Genomic DNA, 20206 nt, shown 5'->3' with positions numbered 1-20206 from the left:
TTCTTGTAATTGTTTTGTTTTTAATTTCTTCACTGTTTTATGTAGCGCCTGCATTTCTTAACATGGTGTAAATATACTGTACAAGGCAGGAACACAAGCCATCATACGAGCGAATGTATTATCTAAATAACAGAATGACATTAAATGTTGTTAAATGTATGTATAAATTAAGTGTTTTTTCCCCAACTTACCATCGTCAATGCTTTAAAATTCACTAGTAGCACTCGTAGTGACATTAAATATTTATTACAGTCTTACTACTCAAGTGAGCCCATAGTCAGTACCTGACAAAGCTTCATGACATAATGTGCCTGCTCAACCAGTTTTTGTATCATAGCCCAGTCACACTGCAAAATCACAATACTGTGATAAACATTCAGCAAAATGTTACTTTGCTGAAGTGTATATAACCCACAGTGGTAAACACTGTGGGTTATTTTCTTAGCTGGACTCTGCCTTACTCCTTAAAAAGAATATAAACACACAACTCTGGCAGCCACATAGAAGTGACCTCCCCACCCACACACACGCACACTATCACCCACCCACCCAGAGCTAAAGGGCCTGGCACTGCAAGGTTCTTCCACTAACTGAGTCTCTCCCCCAGTTAAACAGTGTATATCAGTCCCCATTCACATATACATAGTACCAGTACTGTCAAGTTGATGCATGTTCTACCCTACACTGACCCACCCCCTGCCTTCTATATTCTCCCATAACGCTGCTGTGGGCTATGCCAAGCCCATCTCCTCCAGTACACTTCTCGGTGATTCGTCCTCCTGAAAAGATAAACAAATGGAAGACGCAACTTAAATTACAGACAACAAATTGTTCCATTCACATTGCATGGAGCTGTCACCTCTCACAGGCATACGTAGAAAGATGACCGTATGCCATTTATATTAGTATTACTGTATTATATGCAAAAAAAAAATGCAACAGTTAGGGCTAGCTGACTCAGAGTGCAGGCAGAGAGGAAACTTACACAAAACTGTTTTTTCACCGACCAGGGAGGAACAAAAACGACACAAATTTACATATGCAGAGTGTACAAACTGCACAACTCCAAACTGAAGTTAGTCTGGTGATCATTAACACAACAAAATGTGTCCCACAGTCAGTCCATGACTTGTGACTGACTTTTCAGTGATAACTCACAGGTCACTAACTTTAACGCATCGTCTTCTTGAGTCATGTCAACTCTGAAGCCCAGCTTACCTCCTGCAGTAGGTCAGCTTGTTCAATGGCTTTGAGGACACTCTTTTTAGATGTGTCCTGAATCTCTCCTCCCATCAGGAACTCGTCTAAAATGAAGTAGGCCTTCTCAAAATTAAAGATGATGTCCAGCTCACATACCTACACATACACAAAACGCCACTCTTTACCATGCCAGGGAAAGTCTCAGAATGGTCTTTCAACTTTTCCCTTTTGAGAATTCAAACAAAATTATGTTTGAATTCATTGTGAGTACATTTTAACAAGTAGACATTTATCTTTCTGACAATAATAATTTTAGAAAACGTATACAAAATGATTCAAAGAGTGACTGCATGTATTATAGGAGTACATTTTTACTTAAACCAACTAAGGATAAGTTGCTGTACTAAGAATTATTGTTACCCCTGGACAAAATGTCAAACGAAATGTCAAACGATCACTGCGGCATCAATGAGTTAAACTGTCTAAATGCTTTCATCTTTAATAAAATGATCAGTGTTGCAACTTTACCAGGTGTAACAATTAAGTTTAACATCCAAGCATCCATGAAAACAGCATTTATTAAATTCAGCAGTTAGAAGTTAGCAGGAAGTTAGCTTGCTAGTTTCCATGTAAATATACCATGCTCTGACTGAGAGATTTCAGAAAGAAAAAAAATCAAACTTACAGCACTGCTGTCACTTAAATGAGGACAGAAAAACTAAACCGCACTGACCTTTGTAGGGTTACTGAAGTTGGGCTAGCTGGAATATAATGGTTTGCTACATGCTGGCTAGCTACAGAGCTATAGTTAGCATGATATAAAAACATTAGCACAGTGAAGCTGGAGGATGAAATATAAGTTTTTCCTGTTCCTGTTTCCATGTTAAGTTCCTGATCTTCAGCTTCATGTTCCCATTCCAATCTTTATTTGCCTCAGAGTGATTCTTTTCTGACTCATTCAAATTTTTGGTGTCTGAGCAGCTGGGTTGTAGTTACATGGTAAGGTTTTAAAACTGAGCTTTAAAAAGTGTTGCAGATGAATCATAGTAATGAAAACCCAGACAGGTCGACAGTGATCATGGACTACTTTTAGGGGCTTTTTCTGATTAAACAGAACAAGATGCAAAGCATTAAAACATGCCAAAAACACAACAGCCTTAAAAAACGCAGAGTAGTTTGGACCCGGAAGCAGGATTCATATGCCGTCAACTAGTCTCTTCCTTCAAAGTAATTCACATGCAAATCAGAAAAATCACATTAAGATGCACATATGACTTACACTGCCAAAATATTTATCCAGCAACTCTACGAAACGGTGTATAACTTCGAGTGTGATCAGCTCATTGTCTTGCTCTTCAATGGCACAACAGAAATAAAGGCTGGCATACCTGCAAGACAATATACACAGAAGTAGAAACAACTTTAAAATCCTACATTGCCTTGTTCTCAAGTTATCGCATTCACTAGATTTGCAGAAAACGTAACCTCTGACCTTTATGTTAAGGCCACTGAGATTGAAACTCAAACATATTAAGTGGATTCACCTATGGTATCAATTTGAAAACCCAATGTCGCCTCGTTCTCAAGTTAACAAAAACCACCAAGGCCGCAGACTGCCTGCTGTGAGATCCAGTTAAGACTTTCTGCCTCAAAATTCATCACAGATTTTAAAAAAGAAAGAAAGACGAAGAACAACAACAACAACAGAAATGTACATACAGTCGAAGTATGACAGTTTACCATACCTGTGTAGGGCTGCCAGACAGAGCAAGCGTGCAGAGTTCTTTCAGTCCAATAACCTGTGTTTGGGTGCTGACCTATGAAGTAGCATCTGTGTTTTAATCAGTCACTTATCCCCCTGATCTTGTTGACTTGCCTGATTTTGTAATTTGTCCAAGGTAAGTGGGCTAAATGATTAAATCCTTAATTCTGCTTTCTGTTTTAAATGCATTGTTTGCCTAGTTGTGTTGTAACCTCCAAGTTGTGCTTGCGTTTTGGTTATTAACACATCAATATCTCATTATTATATCAATATCCCAAAGGTGTTCTATTGAATTAATATCTGGTGACAGTGGGGGCGATGTGAGTATAGTGAACTCATTGTCATGTTCAACAAACCAGGTGACTGGGGGGAAGCTGTCGTCACAGGATGGGCACAATGTGAGCATAAGGGTTGGACGGGTCAGGAAAAATACTCAGGTAATGATCCCATTTAACACCTGCCTGAACATTTCATACAGTGTAGGATAGCCCCATGCTTACAGTGTAGGATAGCCCCATGCTTGCATCCAAACGTCGGATAAGAAACTGAAGCTCAACAGACCACACAATTGTCTTCCAATATTCTATTTCCCTATTTTGGTGAGCACATACAAAGGAATGGCACCCAGTGTGGTCTGCTGCTGCCATCTTGTCTTTTGCATACTTTGGCTGTAATGCAGGGTTATGTTGGTACTATGGTAAATGGACTGGTTCTTATATAGCTCTTTTCTACTCCACCTGAGCATTCAAAGTGTTTTATACAACTTGTCTTGTTCACCCATTTACACAAGCTCTTATTTTTCTCTGTACATGCTTTCTACCACATTCACACACATTCAAACTCAGATGGATGCATTGAAGAGCAACTTGGGGTTAGTATCTTTCCCAGGGATATTTGGCACATATGTATTTGGAACAGCCATGGATTGAACCACCAACCTTCTGATTAGCGCACAATGTGCTATACCTGCTGAGCTACAACAACCCTTATCAGATAGAAGAAGTCTTCTTCTCTGAAATGAACAAGTTATTTTTGCCCAAAGACCCACTGCTCCCTGCATATTTTCTCCCTTTCAGAACTTTCCCTTTAATTTCTAAAGAGGGTTGTTAGAAAATAGATCACCAATTTGTGAAACACTCAGAATAGCGTGCGTCAGAGCAACATCCATGCCACATTCAGTCACCTGAATTACATTTCTTCCCCATTCTGAGGTGCTGACCATGTCTACATAAATGCATGGACTGGGTTGCTGCAATGTCAGTGGCTGATTAGACATTCAACAAGTAGTTAAAAAGTTGTACCTAACAAAGGTATACCTAACCTATCTATAGACTTGGAGTACTGTGTTAAGCCACCCATCCTTTCTTTATATTTTGCTTCCACTGAGCCAGACTCTTAATTTTTTGTAATTTTTATTCAAAACTTTTACCTGGACATTGTTAGGGCTGTTTTTGTTTTTGTTGTGCATCTGCACCTTATTGTTGTCAATGCCTACGCATGGGACAGTGTGAAACGTAATTTCAATTCCTTTGTATGGCAAGTACATTTGAAGAAATTGACAAATAAAAGTATTCTATTCTATTCTATTCTAATTGTAGTTCACTGCCCAGACTGTCCTGTATTTACGAATCACTTTTGTTTTTTTGATTGATGAAATCTCCATAGTAGATAGTGAAAAACAGGAACTTTCCTGTCAATTAAATGTTTATGCTGGTGTAGCATGAATGGCTGTAGATGAAGTCTTTATCAACAGAAAAGATTGTTAGAAATTATTATTAAAAAAAAATAAAAATACAGTTAAAAGTCCAAAAATGTATGCCCTCCATCACATGTTCCAAAGACTCCAGTGGGCTGAATTGGTGTCTTTGCTGGATTGATTCTGCTCCCCTGGTCTTATGTTTAGCACCACTGATTTAGTCCAGTGTTAGACTATACTTGTAGAGGGGATGCGTTCTTTAGTGATGGTCAAGGGTGGTTCTGTGCCACATAAGATGGTTGTTGTTTTATGCAACAAAGTCTCAGGGACAATGCTTCTTTGGTCTAATTTCCTTCCCTTCGCCTCAGCTGAACTTGTCCGGTCTGTAAAATCTCAAGTGTGCCTTCCAAAGCTCTGATGCAGAAAAGCAAATGTTCTAAGGCTTGTTGTGTCAACATTGGACTCAGCCATTAACTCTGCTAGGTGTGGCAAAGCCAGCTGATGTGGCTGGCCATAGTGGGAAGTAGGAGAGGCCACTGTGTCACTATATTAGTTACTATAGTGTGAAATGTGTAGGCTTCTTCAAATTTCAAATGACTCATAAAAATCTAATAATGTAACATTCAACAGAAAGACCTGATGCATCTTCTAAACCAAGTTGTTTTCCTTGGGTACAGCTGGTTTAAGTCCTTAAGATGTGTTTCTCTGACCAGGGAAGTCAAGGGAAGCAGGCCAGTAGTAACTTGACCTGATGCTAAGAGCTCCTGGCAGTTAAGGCAATGCAAATCCAGCCCATGGCCCTGGTGATCAGGGCCACCCATATTCCTCCACTGATCACCGGATGTATGAGGCCATGGTTAGGTTCTCTGTAGTTAGAGCTCAAAGGCAGTAGTTCACCTAATTTGCCAAAGCAGACTTATAGTTCATCTACGTGTTCCACCAGTGGGGGCTGGGCTGGCAGTGAAAGACCATGTACCACTGTGGTGGACGTGGGCCTATCGTCCCCATCTATATGAAAGCAGCTTCTCTTTCCAACAGACATTAATTTTAATGAAATACTCAAATACAGACAAATATGTAGTTTTCCTTCCTGCTGTTTCTTTCTTGGAGACGAAGCACTGCCACATCTCATCCTTTTTACATGTTTAATACTGTGTTACTAACATTTCTTTTAAAAATTTCTAAACAATAAAGGCTACTGCCTAAATGTATAAAAGCACTAGTGCATTTCTTTAGTTTCTTGATAATTAGTGATAAATCAACAGCAGTTCATAGCACGAGTTAGCTACAAAAGAAAATGAAACTGTAAATATCTACTCTAGAAACAACTGTCAGTAACGTTAAAATGAGAAAAGATGAAAATAGTGTAAAGAAAGCACCACAAGAAGCACGTGATGATGTGATGAGTACAAAATGCAGGACTGCCCATGGCACTTTTACCTTTTATAGACAATCTTGAGGTCGCGCCATTCTAGAAAACTGCACATCTTTGGTTTGCGAGCCAACACTATCTGCATCAGCTCCCTGACCATCTTCTTCTTGTCACGCTCAGCTGTGGCTGTGTACCACTTCTGCAGTCGCAGCTTGCCCTGCCGGCTGAACAGCAGCATGAAGCGCATCTACATGCAAAAACAGAACAGCCCCCAAAAAGACAGTACAGCATATATGAGAACATGTATTCAATGTATAGGTACATGTCAATACATAAATGTAAATTTGAATTACTGGCCCAGTAAAGGAACCTTTCCTGTTAACTGCATTCTTGTGCCCAATTATGAGTCACTTCATCACAGTTTTTTATCATTTGCTCTTTTTGTAAACATTATTATCAAGTCTGACATCATTAACAATTTCTGTGTTCAAATGCTCTTTCAACTCCCAAAAGCAAAGAAATACAGGGACGTCATTAAGAGTTAAATATGGTCAAAACTATTTCAGCTCCAATAAAATAATCAGTGCGGCTGCTCAAGTGTTGCACCATTATGATAAAGAGGATAAATAGGAGGGCCCCATATTAATAGAGGCAGATGCCATCATATGGTAGGAATCAATGGTATGGTATCAACGTTTTGCAATGTGGTCTGGATTACTTGCTTAGAAAAGGTTCAGGTTCAAAGTTTAATATACAGTGAAATCTGAAGTCAGCCCAAGAGAATCACATCCTTGGTGACAAATAAACCTCAGTGTGCACTGTGAGTCTTTGGAAATTAAACCATGTCAACAGTGCACATCTTTTAGAGCACGCGGCGGCTCCTGTCTGCTCAAATAACAAAGAACTGCACCATGTTTGAAATCCAGCAGAATAGATGCTTGGGCTGAGATGTGCTGCACTCAAAAATCAACTCTGACATTTTGTGAGACTTTAACTTGTGGTAAACATTTCAGGTAGAAATATACTGCAAAAAAAAGAGAATAGCATGCCAAATTGTTTTCTCAAATCACAATAAAAAAAATAAAAAAAAAAGGTCTAATCTCCACTTGGTGTCTATATTAGATCATCATCCCATATCTACTTGGTCCAAGGGAGTGTCACAATGAAACACATAGGGAGTTAAGCCAGCATTATAAAATAGCCATTTTAAAATGATTTTATGTTACAGTGATCCAGTCAAACCTACCAAAAAAACATAAATAAAACAACCTCATGGCTTTCTGTAATAGGTTATTTAAATTCCAGTCTACTTATCCCATGCCCTCCAAATCCCTCAGTTGTTAATGCAATATCTCTCTGATACGTCCCAAGTACACTACTGAAAACTGGCAGTTCAAAAGTAGAAGGTGAACAAAGTGGAGCATTTAGCAGTTGAAGAGTCAGTTACCTTTTTCAGGTGCTGGAAGACCAAATTAGGACTAAAACCAAAATTAATAATGGATTTGGTCACTAAAGACTTGCACTAGGATGACAATCTTTAAATATTCTTTGTGAAGTCAGCTGGGATAGGCTTCAGCACCCCCCGCGACCCTGAAAAGGATAAGCAGAAGCAAATGGATGGATGGATGGAATGGATATGAAAGTCTATAATAACATAATGGCCATGACAAATTTACATTGCGATTGTATGTGGCGAGTGTTTCATCATCCTATGCTGTTTCCCCACTGGTAAAGGAAAGGGAGGAACTGACATCAAATGGCTATAATATTTTGGTTTGATATTACCTACACACATAGACGTCTTATACTGCATTTAAAGCAAACCCATATACATAACACTTCAATCACATAATGAAACCACTGGTATAAACTTAAGCTGTAATGTGTATTACAGCTATTTTAAAACTTTGCAGATTTGGCAATACTAATCCCCCGTATCACTTACTAATTATGTTTACTTACATGTGCCTGTTACCAGTCTACAGTCTATTTGGCAGGGATGAGTGTGGGAGCTATGGCAGGTAATATTAACATCACCAGTGTCAGTCACATCATTCGGCCACGCAGAGTTTCAAAAACAACTGCGCTGAGGTTAAGCAGAAAGTTAGCCACATAATGAAACCTATTTCATTACTTTATGTTGTAACCCTAGGCTGGCAGAAAGTAGGAAGAACGGCATCACCTCCGTTGCTGACGATAACTAAAACCTACAGATAAACTAATTACCTGCAACAAGGGCAGGCACACTAGTTTGTCCCGTATCTGTCATGCTAAAGTCTGACTAACATCACACAGATCACAAGCTGCACGAAAGCTATATACAGCGTAAGAAGCATGAAGCATGTTTCTTATGCTGGCCTGTTAGCTTGCAAGGCTATGCTGACAGAAGCCAGGTGTAGTTACCGCAGGTGGTGACTTCCTGGAGTCATACACCTTGATAGCATTAGCGTAGCATACCCTCCACGTACACTTTTCCAGGCAGGTGAGACGTAATAACTTACCATTCTGTGGGGTTTTTAACGTTTGTGTCACGTTACAAACGGACTGTACTCCCTCGTTGCCCACTCAGACGTACACCCGAACTAATGCCGAAAGTTCATTCCCGTGTGAGGTGCTCAACTACTGCGCTTGTAATAAGCGCAAACCCTTCCCCGACCGTTGCTTCTGCCAAAGCACTTCCACATCCGAGGAGCATGCGCACTCCGGCACGTCTAACGTGACGTTTATGATTTCGTCTCACTTCCGGAGGGTTCGAATGATCTTAAAGTGTATGAAGTGTAGTGTTACATCCTCACCGTGTGTAACTGCGGACACTGAGTCCCTGGTAAAGAAAAAAAAGAGAGAATCTCCGTAACGGTAGGATTTTCCATCATCATCATTCATTAAACACCGAAAACCCAGGTTTCTCTTCAGCATTGAAGCCACGCTCACAAAAAGTCAGAGCTCTGCTGAGTCAAGCATTCCTTTAACTTCATTGATTAAAAAATAAATAAATGAAATTTTATCTATTGAAGAACAAATACTCAAAGCCATAGACACATCATTATTTTAAGCTACTTTAAATGTCATTTATGTTTATTTAGACTCTTTCACTTCAACTAATCCGAATCTGAAATAACTTTAGTAATCGCTTCCTCCAGGTCATCAACGTGTCCATTAGACCTCATTACCCATTCTTACCAACTGCTCAAACTATTACAATTAGTAAATGCTTTAATCTTAAATATGATCATCTATCTCTATTAATAGGCTATGTGCAATTAAGGTGGCAATCATTAAACTATTACTTAAAAAGCAGTAACCTGACCCAGCTGTCTTATGTAATTATTGACCACTCTCCAGCATTCCTTTTATCTCAAAAATTCTTGAAAGAGTTAAACAGCTAACCGATCATCTGCAGAGGAATGGTCTATTAAAAGAGTTTCAGTCAGGTTTCAGAGTTCATCACAGCACAGAAACAGCTTTAGTGAAGGTTACAGATCCTTTCCTATATGGCCTCTGACAGTGGACTCATCTCTGTGCTTGTTCTGCAAGACCTCAGTCCATCGTTGATACTGTTGACCACAGTATTTTATTACAGAGATTAGGACTTGCCATAGGTTTTAAAGTATGGCACTGTAGGGCTTTGCATGATATCTGTCTGATAGACTCCGTTTTGTTTTTTTTAAATAATAATGATGGATTGGATTTATATAGCACTTTCCAAGGCACCCAAAGTGCTTTACAATGCCATTATTCATTCACTCTCACATTCATACACTGGTGGAGGCAGCTACAGTTGTAGCTACGGCTGGCCTGGGGCAGACTGACAGAAGCGAGGCTGCCATATCGCGCCATCGGCCCCTTTGGCCAACACCAGTAGGCGGTAGGGTAAAGTGTCTTGCCCAAGGACACAACGACCAGGACAGAGAGCCCAGGGATCAAACCGGCGACCCTCCGGTTACAGATACGCTTCCCAACCCCCTGAGCCACGGTCGCCCTGTTTTTCATGTAAACGGAGAGTCCTCTTTACACACTAAGTTTAATTATCCAGTCTTTAAGTGATGACGGGATGAACCCTGCTTCTGGGTCAAAACTACTCTGTGTTTAATAAGGCTGTTGTGTTTTTAAAATGTTAAAATCTTTTTCTATTTATTCTGAACTTCAGCACCCCTAAAAAGCGGGGTGGCTTTTTAGGGACTTGTGCTCAGTTGGTAGAGCAGGTCAGATACTAACCGGAAGGTTGGTGGTTCGAGCCCAGGCTCCTCCTCTCAGTGATGCCGCAGTGTTCGTTTGAGTTTGGGACCTGAAGCGGAGTTTGGACCCCAAAACAGCTAATGATGTCAGACTTAAAGACCGGATTGAGTTCCACATGGTTCTGTGCTAGGACCAATTCTGTTTACATTATTCAAGCTTTCAGTAGTATCATTTGAAGTCACAGTATAGATTTTCCTCGCTAGCAGATGACACAACATGGTGTCTAACCAGATACTTAGTATCTAAATATGATGGGATGCAGAGTCTTCCGCTTTTAGGCCTTCTTTTCTAAAGTATATAGTCAGTGCTCGATCTGGTAACTCTAAATCCTTCCTTATTTGGACCTAGACTGCTGCAGGCTTCCTGTGATGCACGGACTGTTTCTTCGTCTTCACTTACCTTTTTCACATGTGTAACTTGCTAACTTAGCCCTGTAGAGTCAGTGTTAAACACCTGGAATGCACAGAGTTGATTGGTTAAGTGGTATCATGTGGTATGGCTTAGCTTCCATCCAATTGGTCTGCGCATTTCTGCAGCCACTGAACCACTATCATAAAGACCAGAATAGCTGAACCAGTTAAAAATAGAAGTGCCCTCCCTGGTGTTAAATCATAAACTTCTGTTTTGGCTGTAGGTCTTGGTCCATATGGGACAGCCTGTGGGTCTGGATCTGGACCTTGGTCCACATAGTGGCCTCTGCTATAGAGGTTACACAGGTAGTCCAACTCCTCCAGGATGGTACATTAATATGTAAGGTTTTGCTGTGTCTCCCAGCATAGTCTCAAAGCATGAAGGAGATTGTTACAGAACCGCTCCTTTGTCACAGTAGGAACAGAATTAACAATTTTTGGAGAGTCTTTGAATTCAGCCCTCTGTAGGTTGAAAATGTTCATTTCCAGTGAACATTGTGGCATCTTTTTGTTCCCAACAGATCGCATATTACATATTATTATAGCTATATAGCACATTTTTTTTCTTATCAAGATCTAATATGTTTTCCAAGTTCCTTTAATTATGTGTTTGGGATATGATGCTGAAAAATGAAGACCTCTTGCCACTCATTTTCACTCCAGTTCTTGTGTAATGTTTCCCCTTCTTAAGAATGGCTTCCTGACAGGTTTTCTTTGCTTTGGCGAATCAGTGACCCCACCCCACCCTATATCTTTCTTTCAGATACTGTTCATCTACTGTAGATAGATACAGATTTTTTTTAGACATGCTTTTGTCTTCCACTTGTCTAGTTTCCTCAGTCACTGCACACCATGCTAGGTGTTCAGGTTTTCAGCTAATACCTATTTTGCAGCTTAATAGGACAAAAATGCTGTTTTGTGCAAAGCTTATCTCTGGCAGATTTAACTAAAGAAATGGGAACTAATATTTCTGTTATGTGTAGAAACTATATTGATTTGTTAGGTGCCTTTTGATGCTTGACTCAGGGGGAGAACAGAAAAAGTCAATGTTAACCTTTCAAAGAACTCCTCAAAGACTGCAACAATGTAAAAAATATAGTAGTTTAATAAATATAAACATAGTGACAGAAATAAAAATGTAAGAACAAAACAAACAAAAAATATGAAATATATTTTTTAACAGTAATAATATCAAAATATAACTATTTATAAATACTAATTCATTCAGCGTCCCTCCCTTACAATTAAATCAATATCTTTTGTATCAGAAACAGGTGAAATACCTCATATGTTCACTTTCCTTTATATCACAATATGTTTTATCACTCAGAAACATTCAGAGAAATAAATAATCTATAAAGATATATATATATATATATGTGTGTGTGTGTGTGTGTGTGTGTGTGTGTGTGTGTGTGTGTATATATATATATATATTTAGCAAAATCTTTTTCAATAATGTTGTAAATAAACCTTCCAGTGATAAAGTTTACAGTTTCAAATATGTCATCTGATGTAAGTAGTATATGTCAGATATGTCATCCATTGGATGGTCATTATGTGGAATTTTAGTAGCCTCACGCAGGGGAATGAAAGGTTTTCAGAGCGGGTTACTGCTGAGGCTGGTTGAACTGACCCATGAAAAGAACAGCACCTAAACATAAAAGGGAGAACATTAGGGAGCCACTCTACCAATTAGCAGTCTGGTATTGTAAAATTTTATTCTAGTGAAAGGTTACCTGTGAGTTTGTGCTGGATAAGGAAAAGGAACGGTCGGTCTAGAATGATCTCCTCTACGGCCATACGAGAAAACAAGACAGCAGCTAACAGAATAATGAAAAAGAAAGGGGGGTCAGTGTTGGGTTTATGTGGGGACCTCATTTGGACCCCTCACATTATCTTCAAATAGTTCTCCTGATACATTTTTTGTTGAAAAGTATTTGTTACAATATGATTAATCACAAAAGATGATTAAAATATTTTCTCTGTCTATAAATCAATATCTATAAACATTAAGAACTCTGCTTCTTTTGCCTATTTTCAACATCCCCTTTTAGCTTACATCATATTATGTTCCATACTACCATAAAAAATCAATTATATCACCTGTGCCACAAATAAAAATATATAGACTTGAGAAATGAGGGTACCTGTTGATGCTGCTCCTTTGGTTCCCTCTTCATTCACCTCAATTTTCAGTTTTTGCAGGACCTTCGACACACACAGCCTTTGATCCACTAGAGGGAAAAACACAAAAAAAAAACAAAAACAAATGAGTAAATAAAGAAAAAAACAATTACATAAAATATGTTTGTTTTTTTCATTATGTAGTTTTTTTTAAACCTTAAATTTTTTTTATCTGCTTATTTATAATCTATCATTAAGGCTTAAAATGCTTCAATTTTAAATATGGACAGTCTTGACACACAGGCTTTTAAGGTGGTTGTAATGAATAGATAGATAGATAGATAGATAGATAGATAGATAGATAGATAGATAGATAGATAGATAGATAGATAGATAGATAGATAGATAGATAGATAGATAGATAGATAGATAGATAGATAGATAGATAGATAGATAGATAGATAGATAGATAGATAGATAGATAGATATAAAAAAACTGAGTGATCATCTCTGAAAGACTGGTTTATTTCAAAAGCTCCAGTCAGGATTAAGAGTGTATCATAGTGCAGAAACAGCTTTAGTGATGGTCATGAACTATCTTCTGGACTCATCTCTTTGTTTGTCCTGCTGGACCTCATTAAAACACCATTCGTGTTAAACAGTTCAGTTGTTTGAATTCTATCTGTAACACACTCCGATTTGTTCATATAACAACACAATACACTCATGACTCCAAGTTTGTAAGGAATCTTGGAGACATTCCTGACTCCAAGATGATAGCACTGATAGCACTGTTCTATCTACCCGAACACTCACAGTGCTTTATACAACTTATCTCATTTATACCATTCATATGCTTAAGTGCTTTCTATCTAACATTCACACTTAATTATACTCCAGTGGATGCATCGGAGAGCAGCTTGGGGTTAGTATCTTGCCTGAGGATATTTGGCATACAGACTGGGGTAGCTAGGGATCAAACCTCCAACTTTCTGATTGGTAGATGACCTGCTGCACCTCTGGAACTACAGTTACCCCCGAGAGGTGAACATTTAACAAAAAGGTTGACTTACAGGTGATGCGTGTGAAGTCTGCAGTAGCTGGGTTGAAGATGTCTCCTAGTCCCATGTTAACTAGCGCAGTCTTCAGATTCACCTCGGAGTCCAGAGTAAACCTTCAAAACACCAGTCTTTCAGTTTCTTGTGTTTTGTTTAGGCTGACAGCCTTGTGATAATCAATATGAATCAATATAATTTATTGTTAGCTCCAAAGATACACTCTGACCACTCTTACCTAGGCAAGGCCAGCTGCCTCCTGACATTCCTGAGCTCTGTCCTCCACTGTCGGATCTTCTGGCTGCTCAGATCTGCACTGAGCGTGCTCAGAGGAACTTCAGGCTCAAAGGGAGACACCAAGAGCATGCTCAGTAAGTCGCCCTCATATGGGACCTCGATCACATCGTAATCCACTCCATCAGCGGTTACAAACTCTCCTGTTAATTGAGGGGAAAAGAAAGGCCTTAATGAGTAAATACAGATAGAGACCTTAGTCATCTGTGGAACCGTTTGATAAACAAGTGCAACAACGTGGCCCACCGTAGTTGAAGCGGTTGGTGATTCTCATCATGTGGACTGGCACAGTGCTGCCATTAGCACAGTGGAACATCCTCTCCTGTGTCAGTTTTGGGTCAAAGGGAATTTTCCAGAGCCCCTGGAAGTGGAGCGCATTAAGGAGGATGAGGCGTGTCTGATCAGTCAGAGATCCAGACTGCAAGAATTCAGGGATAAGACCTGCAGAAGAGATGACCAAACGATTTCAAAGATGGACACAAAGATAGACATCAGCAGAAATCAAAGCTGATGGAGGTTTCAGACGGGTTTGAGTCTGCTATATGAATATACCTGCAGTGTGATCTGAGACCCATGCATTGATAACGCTGATGGCTTGGTCTGGCTTCGTGAAGTCCACCTGGTGAGGGTTGGTCTTGAAGGCCTTGGCCAAGGTCCGGTGATATCTCTTCTCCAGATTCATCTTCCTCTCCACCATCACCCCGTTGGCTATTTCTACCCCTTCCTCAGTGGACAGGCCCCGCTGCAGAAGCCACTGCTGCCGAAGCATCCCCCGCTCTGCGGGACGAGTTTTGTTTTTTCATGGTTATGGTCTTGACATGCTCTAGTCTACCAAAGTCACAAAACTACCTTTTTTTAATCTTTCTTTAACTTAGTTACAAACTTTCTTTTGCAAACGCTACAGTATGTGTAAAAACAGTAAATAGTGCCATATTGTTGTCCTGATGCTAAAAACTTTATGGATATATTCTCATTATTTCCTGTAACCTGTTCCTGTTGCCGCAGTCCCACTTTGTTGTCTGGATCTAGATGTCACTCACCTTGCAGAGAAAAACCCATAGCTGTAGTTAAGGCCTTGCTGGTGTTTCCATTTGCACCAAGCTGAGCCATGGCCAGAACAGAGGCCACGCCATATGGGGACAAGACCACATTCTTGTCTGTTGACTCCTGGGCCAACTGGTAGAAGACCTTCAGCCCAAAATCAGTCTGCTTATCCTGCAGAGAACTCAGTCCCACTCTGCTCAGAGCCAGCACCAGGAAAATATATACACAAAGCATTCTGGAAAAGAAAAAATAGAATTTCATCAAATATGAATAGTGGTGATTCAGTATGCAGCAGACACTCTGTATCTGACACCTGCAAGTATAACCTTTCTTCTCAAACAGCTTTTCTCGCAGTGATTGTACACTACATCACTAAAACTGATGCATTCTTTAGAAATAGGTATTGTATCCATTTAAAGAGGAGTGGGTTTTTGTTTAACCTTGTGTCTGTAGATCCTTTCTGATTCTTAGTAAGAAACTGCACTGGATTACACAGTGGTACAGAGAAAGGTTAGAGACCTGTCAAAAGTTGGCCATAAAATGATGTCTTAAAATTATGACTGTAAAAACTTGCATACAGAAAGGTTCCAGCAAAGAGTATGAAAATAAATAAAGACAGAAAGAAAACGTGTCAAACTAGCCACAACTGGTAGATGTAAAAAAAAAAAGAAAGAAAAGAAGAAGAATATATTAGTCCACTTCTAACTGTGCTTCAGTCAAACACTGACTCAGGATAATGAGATTTAATAATAATAAACTTAATAATAATAATTCAGGATAGGATTTATAACAGATTCAGTTTGTTCTTAGAAACTGAATGCAAGTCAACATAATAGACATGTGTATTAAAAAAAGCTGTGCACATGTGATTGATGATGTAATTTATGGATGTGGACAAGATCCACTGAAAACTACTCAAGAGGCTAAATTACACTTTATTGTATTAAATACCAATTTCCCTTCTAATTCCTTGCAATGCTGTGTGTGCCTGTATGTATAAGATAAAGTCTGAACTGTCAGGTTCAGGTCCTTACCTTGTAGCTGGTGTGTGTCCAGTGTAGTATTTCAAATCCCTGTTTGTTCAGGTTTGTTCTCTGCTGGTCCCTGAGTTTGAAATACTGACAGCGGTTTGCCTATTTATACTAAAAGACTGCCTCCCTCCTACGCACACACATAAACACACAAGGCGTTGGAGACGATGATGTCATCTGACACTGTCTGGACAGACTTCCTTTTCATGAACACACATGTCCACTCACCCTCCCTCTCACTTTTTTCCTTGTCTCTTTTTCCAAGTTATCATTGAGGATATGGAAAGTCACTTAACTCTTTCCCCACACGGACACACACACATTAGTCTGTTCTTCCTGCTCATGCTGGAACAGTTAGTCAGAGGTGAATGCACAGTAATGTTTCGTAATCACTGATTTTTTAAAATGTCTGGATATAATAAATATTGCTGGCTGACAGGCAAGTGCTGCACTCTCGAATGCTCTGCATGTTTCTACAGGAAATATGGTGTGGAAGTAAAAGTGCTATCTGTTATTTGTTTTTCTTTGGAAGGCTATTTTTGACTTCTTTTAGCGTGTCACAGGTTAAAAACATATATAATCCAGTGCTGCAGTGAGTGGTATACATGCTCATGTGCTTTCACTTTGGGTGGGGATGCATCAGAATTCCAAATTTAGTCACAACTTTTAACATTCCTTATCCCACTACTCACCAAGCATCTGGTAGACAGGACAGAGAGTTGCATTTTACACACTTTTTCCAAGTCTATCTACGGAAGCTTGTGGCAGCCTAACAAAATTGTAATTGAAGCCATTTGTTATATAGAAGAAAGCAAAATCAAAGAGCTTCCTGGACCTGATTTTGTTATGGAGTGTTTCAATTTCCATTACTAAGAAACAAAGAAACAAAAAGGACAAGAAGATGTTAAAACACTGCAGATACCCAGGAGACACAGAAATTACCAAACTGCATCCCTTAATCATCAGAATACAGTGTCAACAATTCTTCCTAAGAAGTAGGACCAAAACCATCTGTGGATTATCCAGAGTAACAGAAACATAAGAATCACCAAAAACACAAACTAAGTATAAAATACATAAATAAAAAAGGTGAACAGATGTTGTGCTGCTGGAACATCGTTTCTGTGAGGGGACCTTATATAACAAGCTGCATTCACACAAGCTGTTTCATCCTTGAGAGCTTTTCTAACATTCACTCACATTCTGATGGATGCACTGGGAGAACTCGGGATTAGGATCTTGTCGAAGTATAGTTGACATGCAAACTGAAGCATCCAGGGATCAAACCACCAACCTACTGATAAGTAGATGATGTACCTCTTGAGTTATACTCAGACTGAAAAGATGTGCAAATGTAATTTCATGAATACCTTATTAACAGAGAAAATCAGTTTAAACTAGTTCACCTTGTGTAAAACATTCAAAATAATTCCAAAGAAAAACACAAACCTAGGCTACAAATTTTAATGACAAGGTTTGGGAACCAGATCTTTCTTTATTCTAAGATAACTGAGTCTTTGACAAATGTTTATGGCCATTGACAGTGTCTGGCATTTTTTGCCCTGGCTTTTAAATAGATGTAGTTTTCTGTCTTCAAAATACTCAAAATTTGTTTATTAAGCCTGAGAAGTTCCCATTACTAATACCCTGGGAATGTGACACAGCCACAACAGTGAGAGAATAACAACAGTGAACAATGGGATGACAAGTCCGTTATCAAGCCTTTAGGATCACCACTGTTATTTTTACACATTATGCTGTTTTTGCTTTAGACAATGTTTCCTAAAATATAAAGATGCATCAGCACATCTGGTTACTGTAACTTGGCCCCACAACCCCTGAGGATTCAGTACATTCCATGTAAGGCTGTGACTGGAAATTTGGTTTGTACACCCACTCAGTTCTCTGTGAGAGAAAACAGGAATGAACTGTTGCCAAGGCAGCAAATAACACCACACACTGACTCTTAGTTTTGTTATTGCTTAGCTATTGATTTGTATTTATTCCCAGGTATTTTTGTCCTAGTTATTGGGTTTATTTGTTCCCTCTGTGGGGCTCGTCCCTCTGTATCACTTTTCTCTGGTTAATTTATTTATACATCCATGTTTCTCTATTTAGTTATAAGTCTTATTTCCTGTTTTATATCACCTTCTCATATTGGTAAATGGACTGGTTCTAATCAATCTGAGCGCTCGAAGCAATTTACACAACTCCACACAGTCTGGCTACACTGTCACTAATAACTCTGCGTGCTCTTTGGTTAGAATCCAGGTGACTTGAATAAACCTCATGGGTTTGAAAATAGAGTTAAAATTAAGAGGATAAACAGAAATTTCAGTTCAGTTGTATTTATATTGTGCTAGTTCACAACATTATTACTTTATATATAATTATAAATTTCAACAAAACCTAAAGGCTTAAAATTAACATTTGCACTAATTTTCAGCAATAATATGGTATATTACAGCTGATATATTGTTATAGTATAGCCTAAAAAAAGTGTGGTGACTGCTGCCTTTTGAGTAATACGGTGAGGGATGATCATGTTATGACTGATGTGTCAGAGTGTGGTTGTTCCTCTGTATCAGCCCATCACAGCTGCAGGGACATGTACAATAAGTCCTGAGTGTAACATTTCTGTAGAGACCTATCGCCACACATCAAAGCTGATGTGGTCCTTGTGTTGACTCATCTACTTTCTGTCTGTCTTGCTACATCATGCTCTCTTCTCTCCTGTTTTATGTTCATTAACTGCACCTTCTGTTTCAGGGTCTTCCTCTGTGTGCCACCTTTGCATCCAGCACACCTATATTTCTTCTCTGTGCAGGTACCTGGTTGTGTCTGGGGGACTTGCCAAGAGCGAGTTTTTCCTTGAGAAACAGTTTATCTGTGAATCTGTAGTGGAGACCAGGACATTCCAGCTATCATTCCTTATGCTGTCTGTTGTTTTTACCTTCACTGTAAATAAACACACTGTTAGTGAACCTACTGAGTCCAGTCTTCTCTAGTGTTCGTGATGAAAGCATTTTGGCAGCTACCAAAATGCATCCTGATTTTTCTTAAAAACAAGAAATAATGGACTGTAATTATTCTGCTGATCAGTTCTAATAGTTTGTGGTTTAAAAGTAATTAACAGGGTTCATAGCAGTTTGGCCGATCTCAGATGAAAATAATTTGTCAAAACAATTCATCCATGTGTTTTATCTTAATTACTCCCCTTTTTATCCATTTCTTTCAGAAAACTATCAAAAAATGTCAAAACTTTGAAGCGCTCCATATTAACAGTAGGTACTTTTGTTGACTTGGAGGCCCCATTATTTCAGAAGTTTTGGTTAAAACTTAAAGTACATAAATATCTCTGAAGACAAAAGTCACTGATGAAGATACACTGTCTTACTTTCAAACTAGCCTCTCCTTTTCTAAATGTATTCTCTATGAAATAAGCAGAGAGGGGGCCAATCACATTTATACTGAAATTTACTAACATGGTTATCATACAAAACACTAGAGTAATGTGACAGTTACTTTTAGTGTATTGACTATCATGTTGAGCTGTATACGACACGGCTCTCAGCCATCCTACCAAAATGAGATAAAACTGAGGCACAGTTATCATATTCATATCCAGCAGTATTCCTCAATTATTTTAACATTTTACTGATATACAGGGACCAAGCCTACAAAAACAACAGAAAGTAATTTTGTTACATAAGTTCCTGCTGTATGTATGATGAAACAGTTTTATATAATCCCTGAAAGTGCAAAGCAGTCAATGAGAGACAGAAGAAATGGAAAACTCAAGTGTTTGTGGTTAGGTGAGTAAATGGGTGTGATTGTGGTGAACAGATAGAAGATCGCTTATGTTCAGAAAACAGGAATTTCCATCCATGAAATGTATTCGCTACTTCATATTCCACAATCAACTGTTTATTATATTCTAACAAAGTTGATGCGATTTGGATTGAAAGCAACTCCACGT

The 20206-nt window shown here is 39.0% G+C and overlaps 2 protein-coding genes across 4 annotated transcripts; both read right to left on the bottom strand.

Moving 5' to 3' along the window:
* Positions 1-10693, bottom strand: ap1s1 (adaptor related protein complex 1 subunit sigma 1). 3 transcript variants are annotated; one of them, XM_026160730.1, is made up of 6 exons: positions 8532-8851; positions 7478-7620; positions 6099-6277; positions 2480-2588; positions 1219-1356; positions 1-779 (listed from the first exon to the last, which is right to left on the bottom strand). In XM_026160730.1, exons 3-6 carry the CDS (start codon positions 6275-6277, stop codon positions 732-734), a joined length of 474 nt encoding a protein of 157 aa, XP_026016515.1. In that variant the 5' UTR covers positions 7478-7620; positions 8532-8851; the 3' UTR covers positions 1-731. The 3 variants fall into 3 exon arrangements, with proteins under 3 accessions (XP_026016515.1, XP_026016520.1, XP_026016509.1); XM_026160735.1 differs by lacking the exons at positions 7478-7620; positions 8532-8851 and adding an exon at positions 10666-10693; XM_026160724.1 differs by lacking the exon at positions 7478-7620.
* Positions 10694-11913: 1220 nt separating this feature from the next.
* Positions 11914-16293, bottom strand: serpine1 (serpin peptidase inhibitor, clade E (nexin, plasminogen activator inhibitor type 1), member 1). Its single transcript, XM_026151584.1, has 9 exons — positions 16231-16293; positions 15193-15431; positions 14705-14929; positions 14399-14593; positions 14097-14295; positions 13877-13977; positions 12827-12913; positions 12416-12499; positions 11914-12330 (listed from the first exon to the last, which is right to left on the bottom strand). The coding sequence occupies exons 2-9, from the start codon at positions 15428-15430 to the stop codon at positions 12287-12289; spliced, it is 1173 nt and encodes a 390-aa protein (XP_026007369.1). The 5' UTR covers position 15431; positions 16231-16293; the 3' UTR covers positions 11914-12286.
* Between the last annotated feature and the right edge of the window lie 3913 nt (positions 16294-20206).

This window comes from Astatotilapia calliptera, chromosome 3 (genome assembly GCF_900246225.1).
Source record: "Astatotilapia calliptera chromosome 3, fAstCal1.2, whole genome shotgun sequence".
Lineage (NCBI taxonomy): Eukaryota > Metazoa > Chordata > Actinopteri > Cichliformes > Cichlidae > Astatotilapia > Astatotilapia calliptera.
The sequence above is the reverse complement of the archived record's forward strand: the minus strand, read 5'-3'. Positions and strand labels throughout refer to the sequence as shown.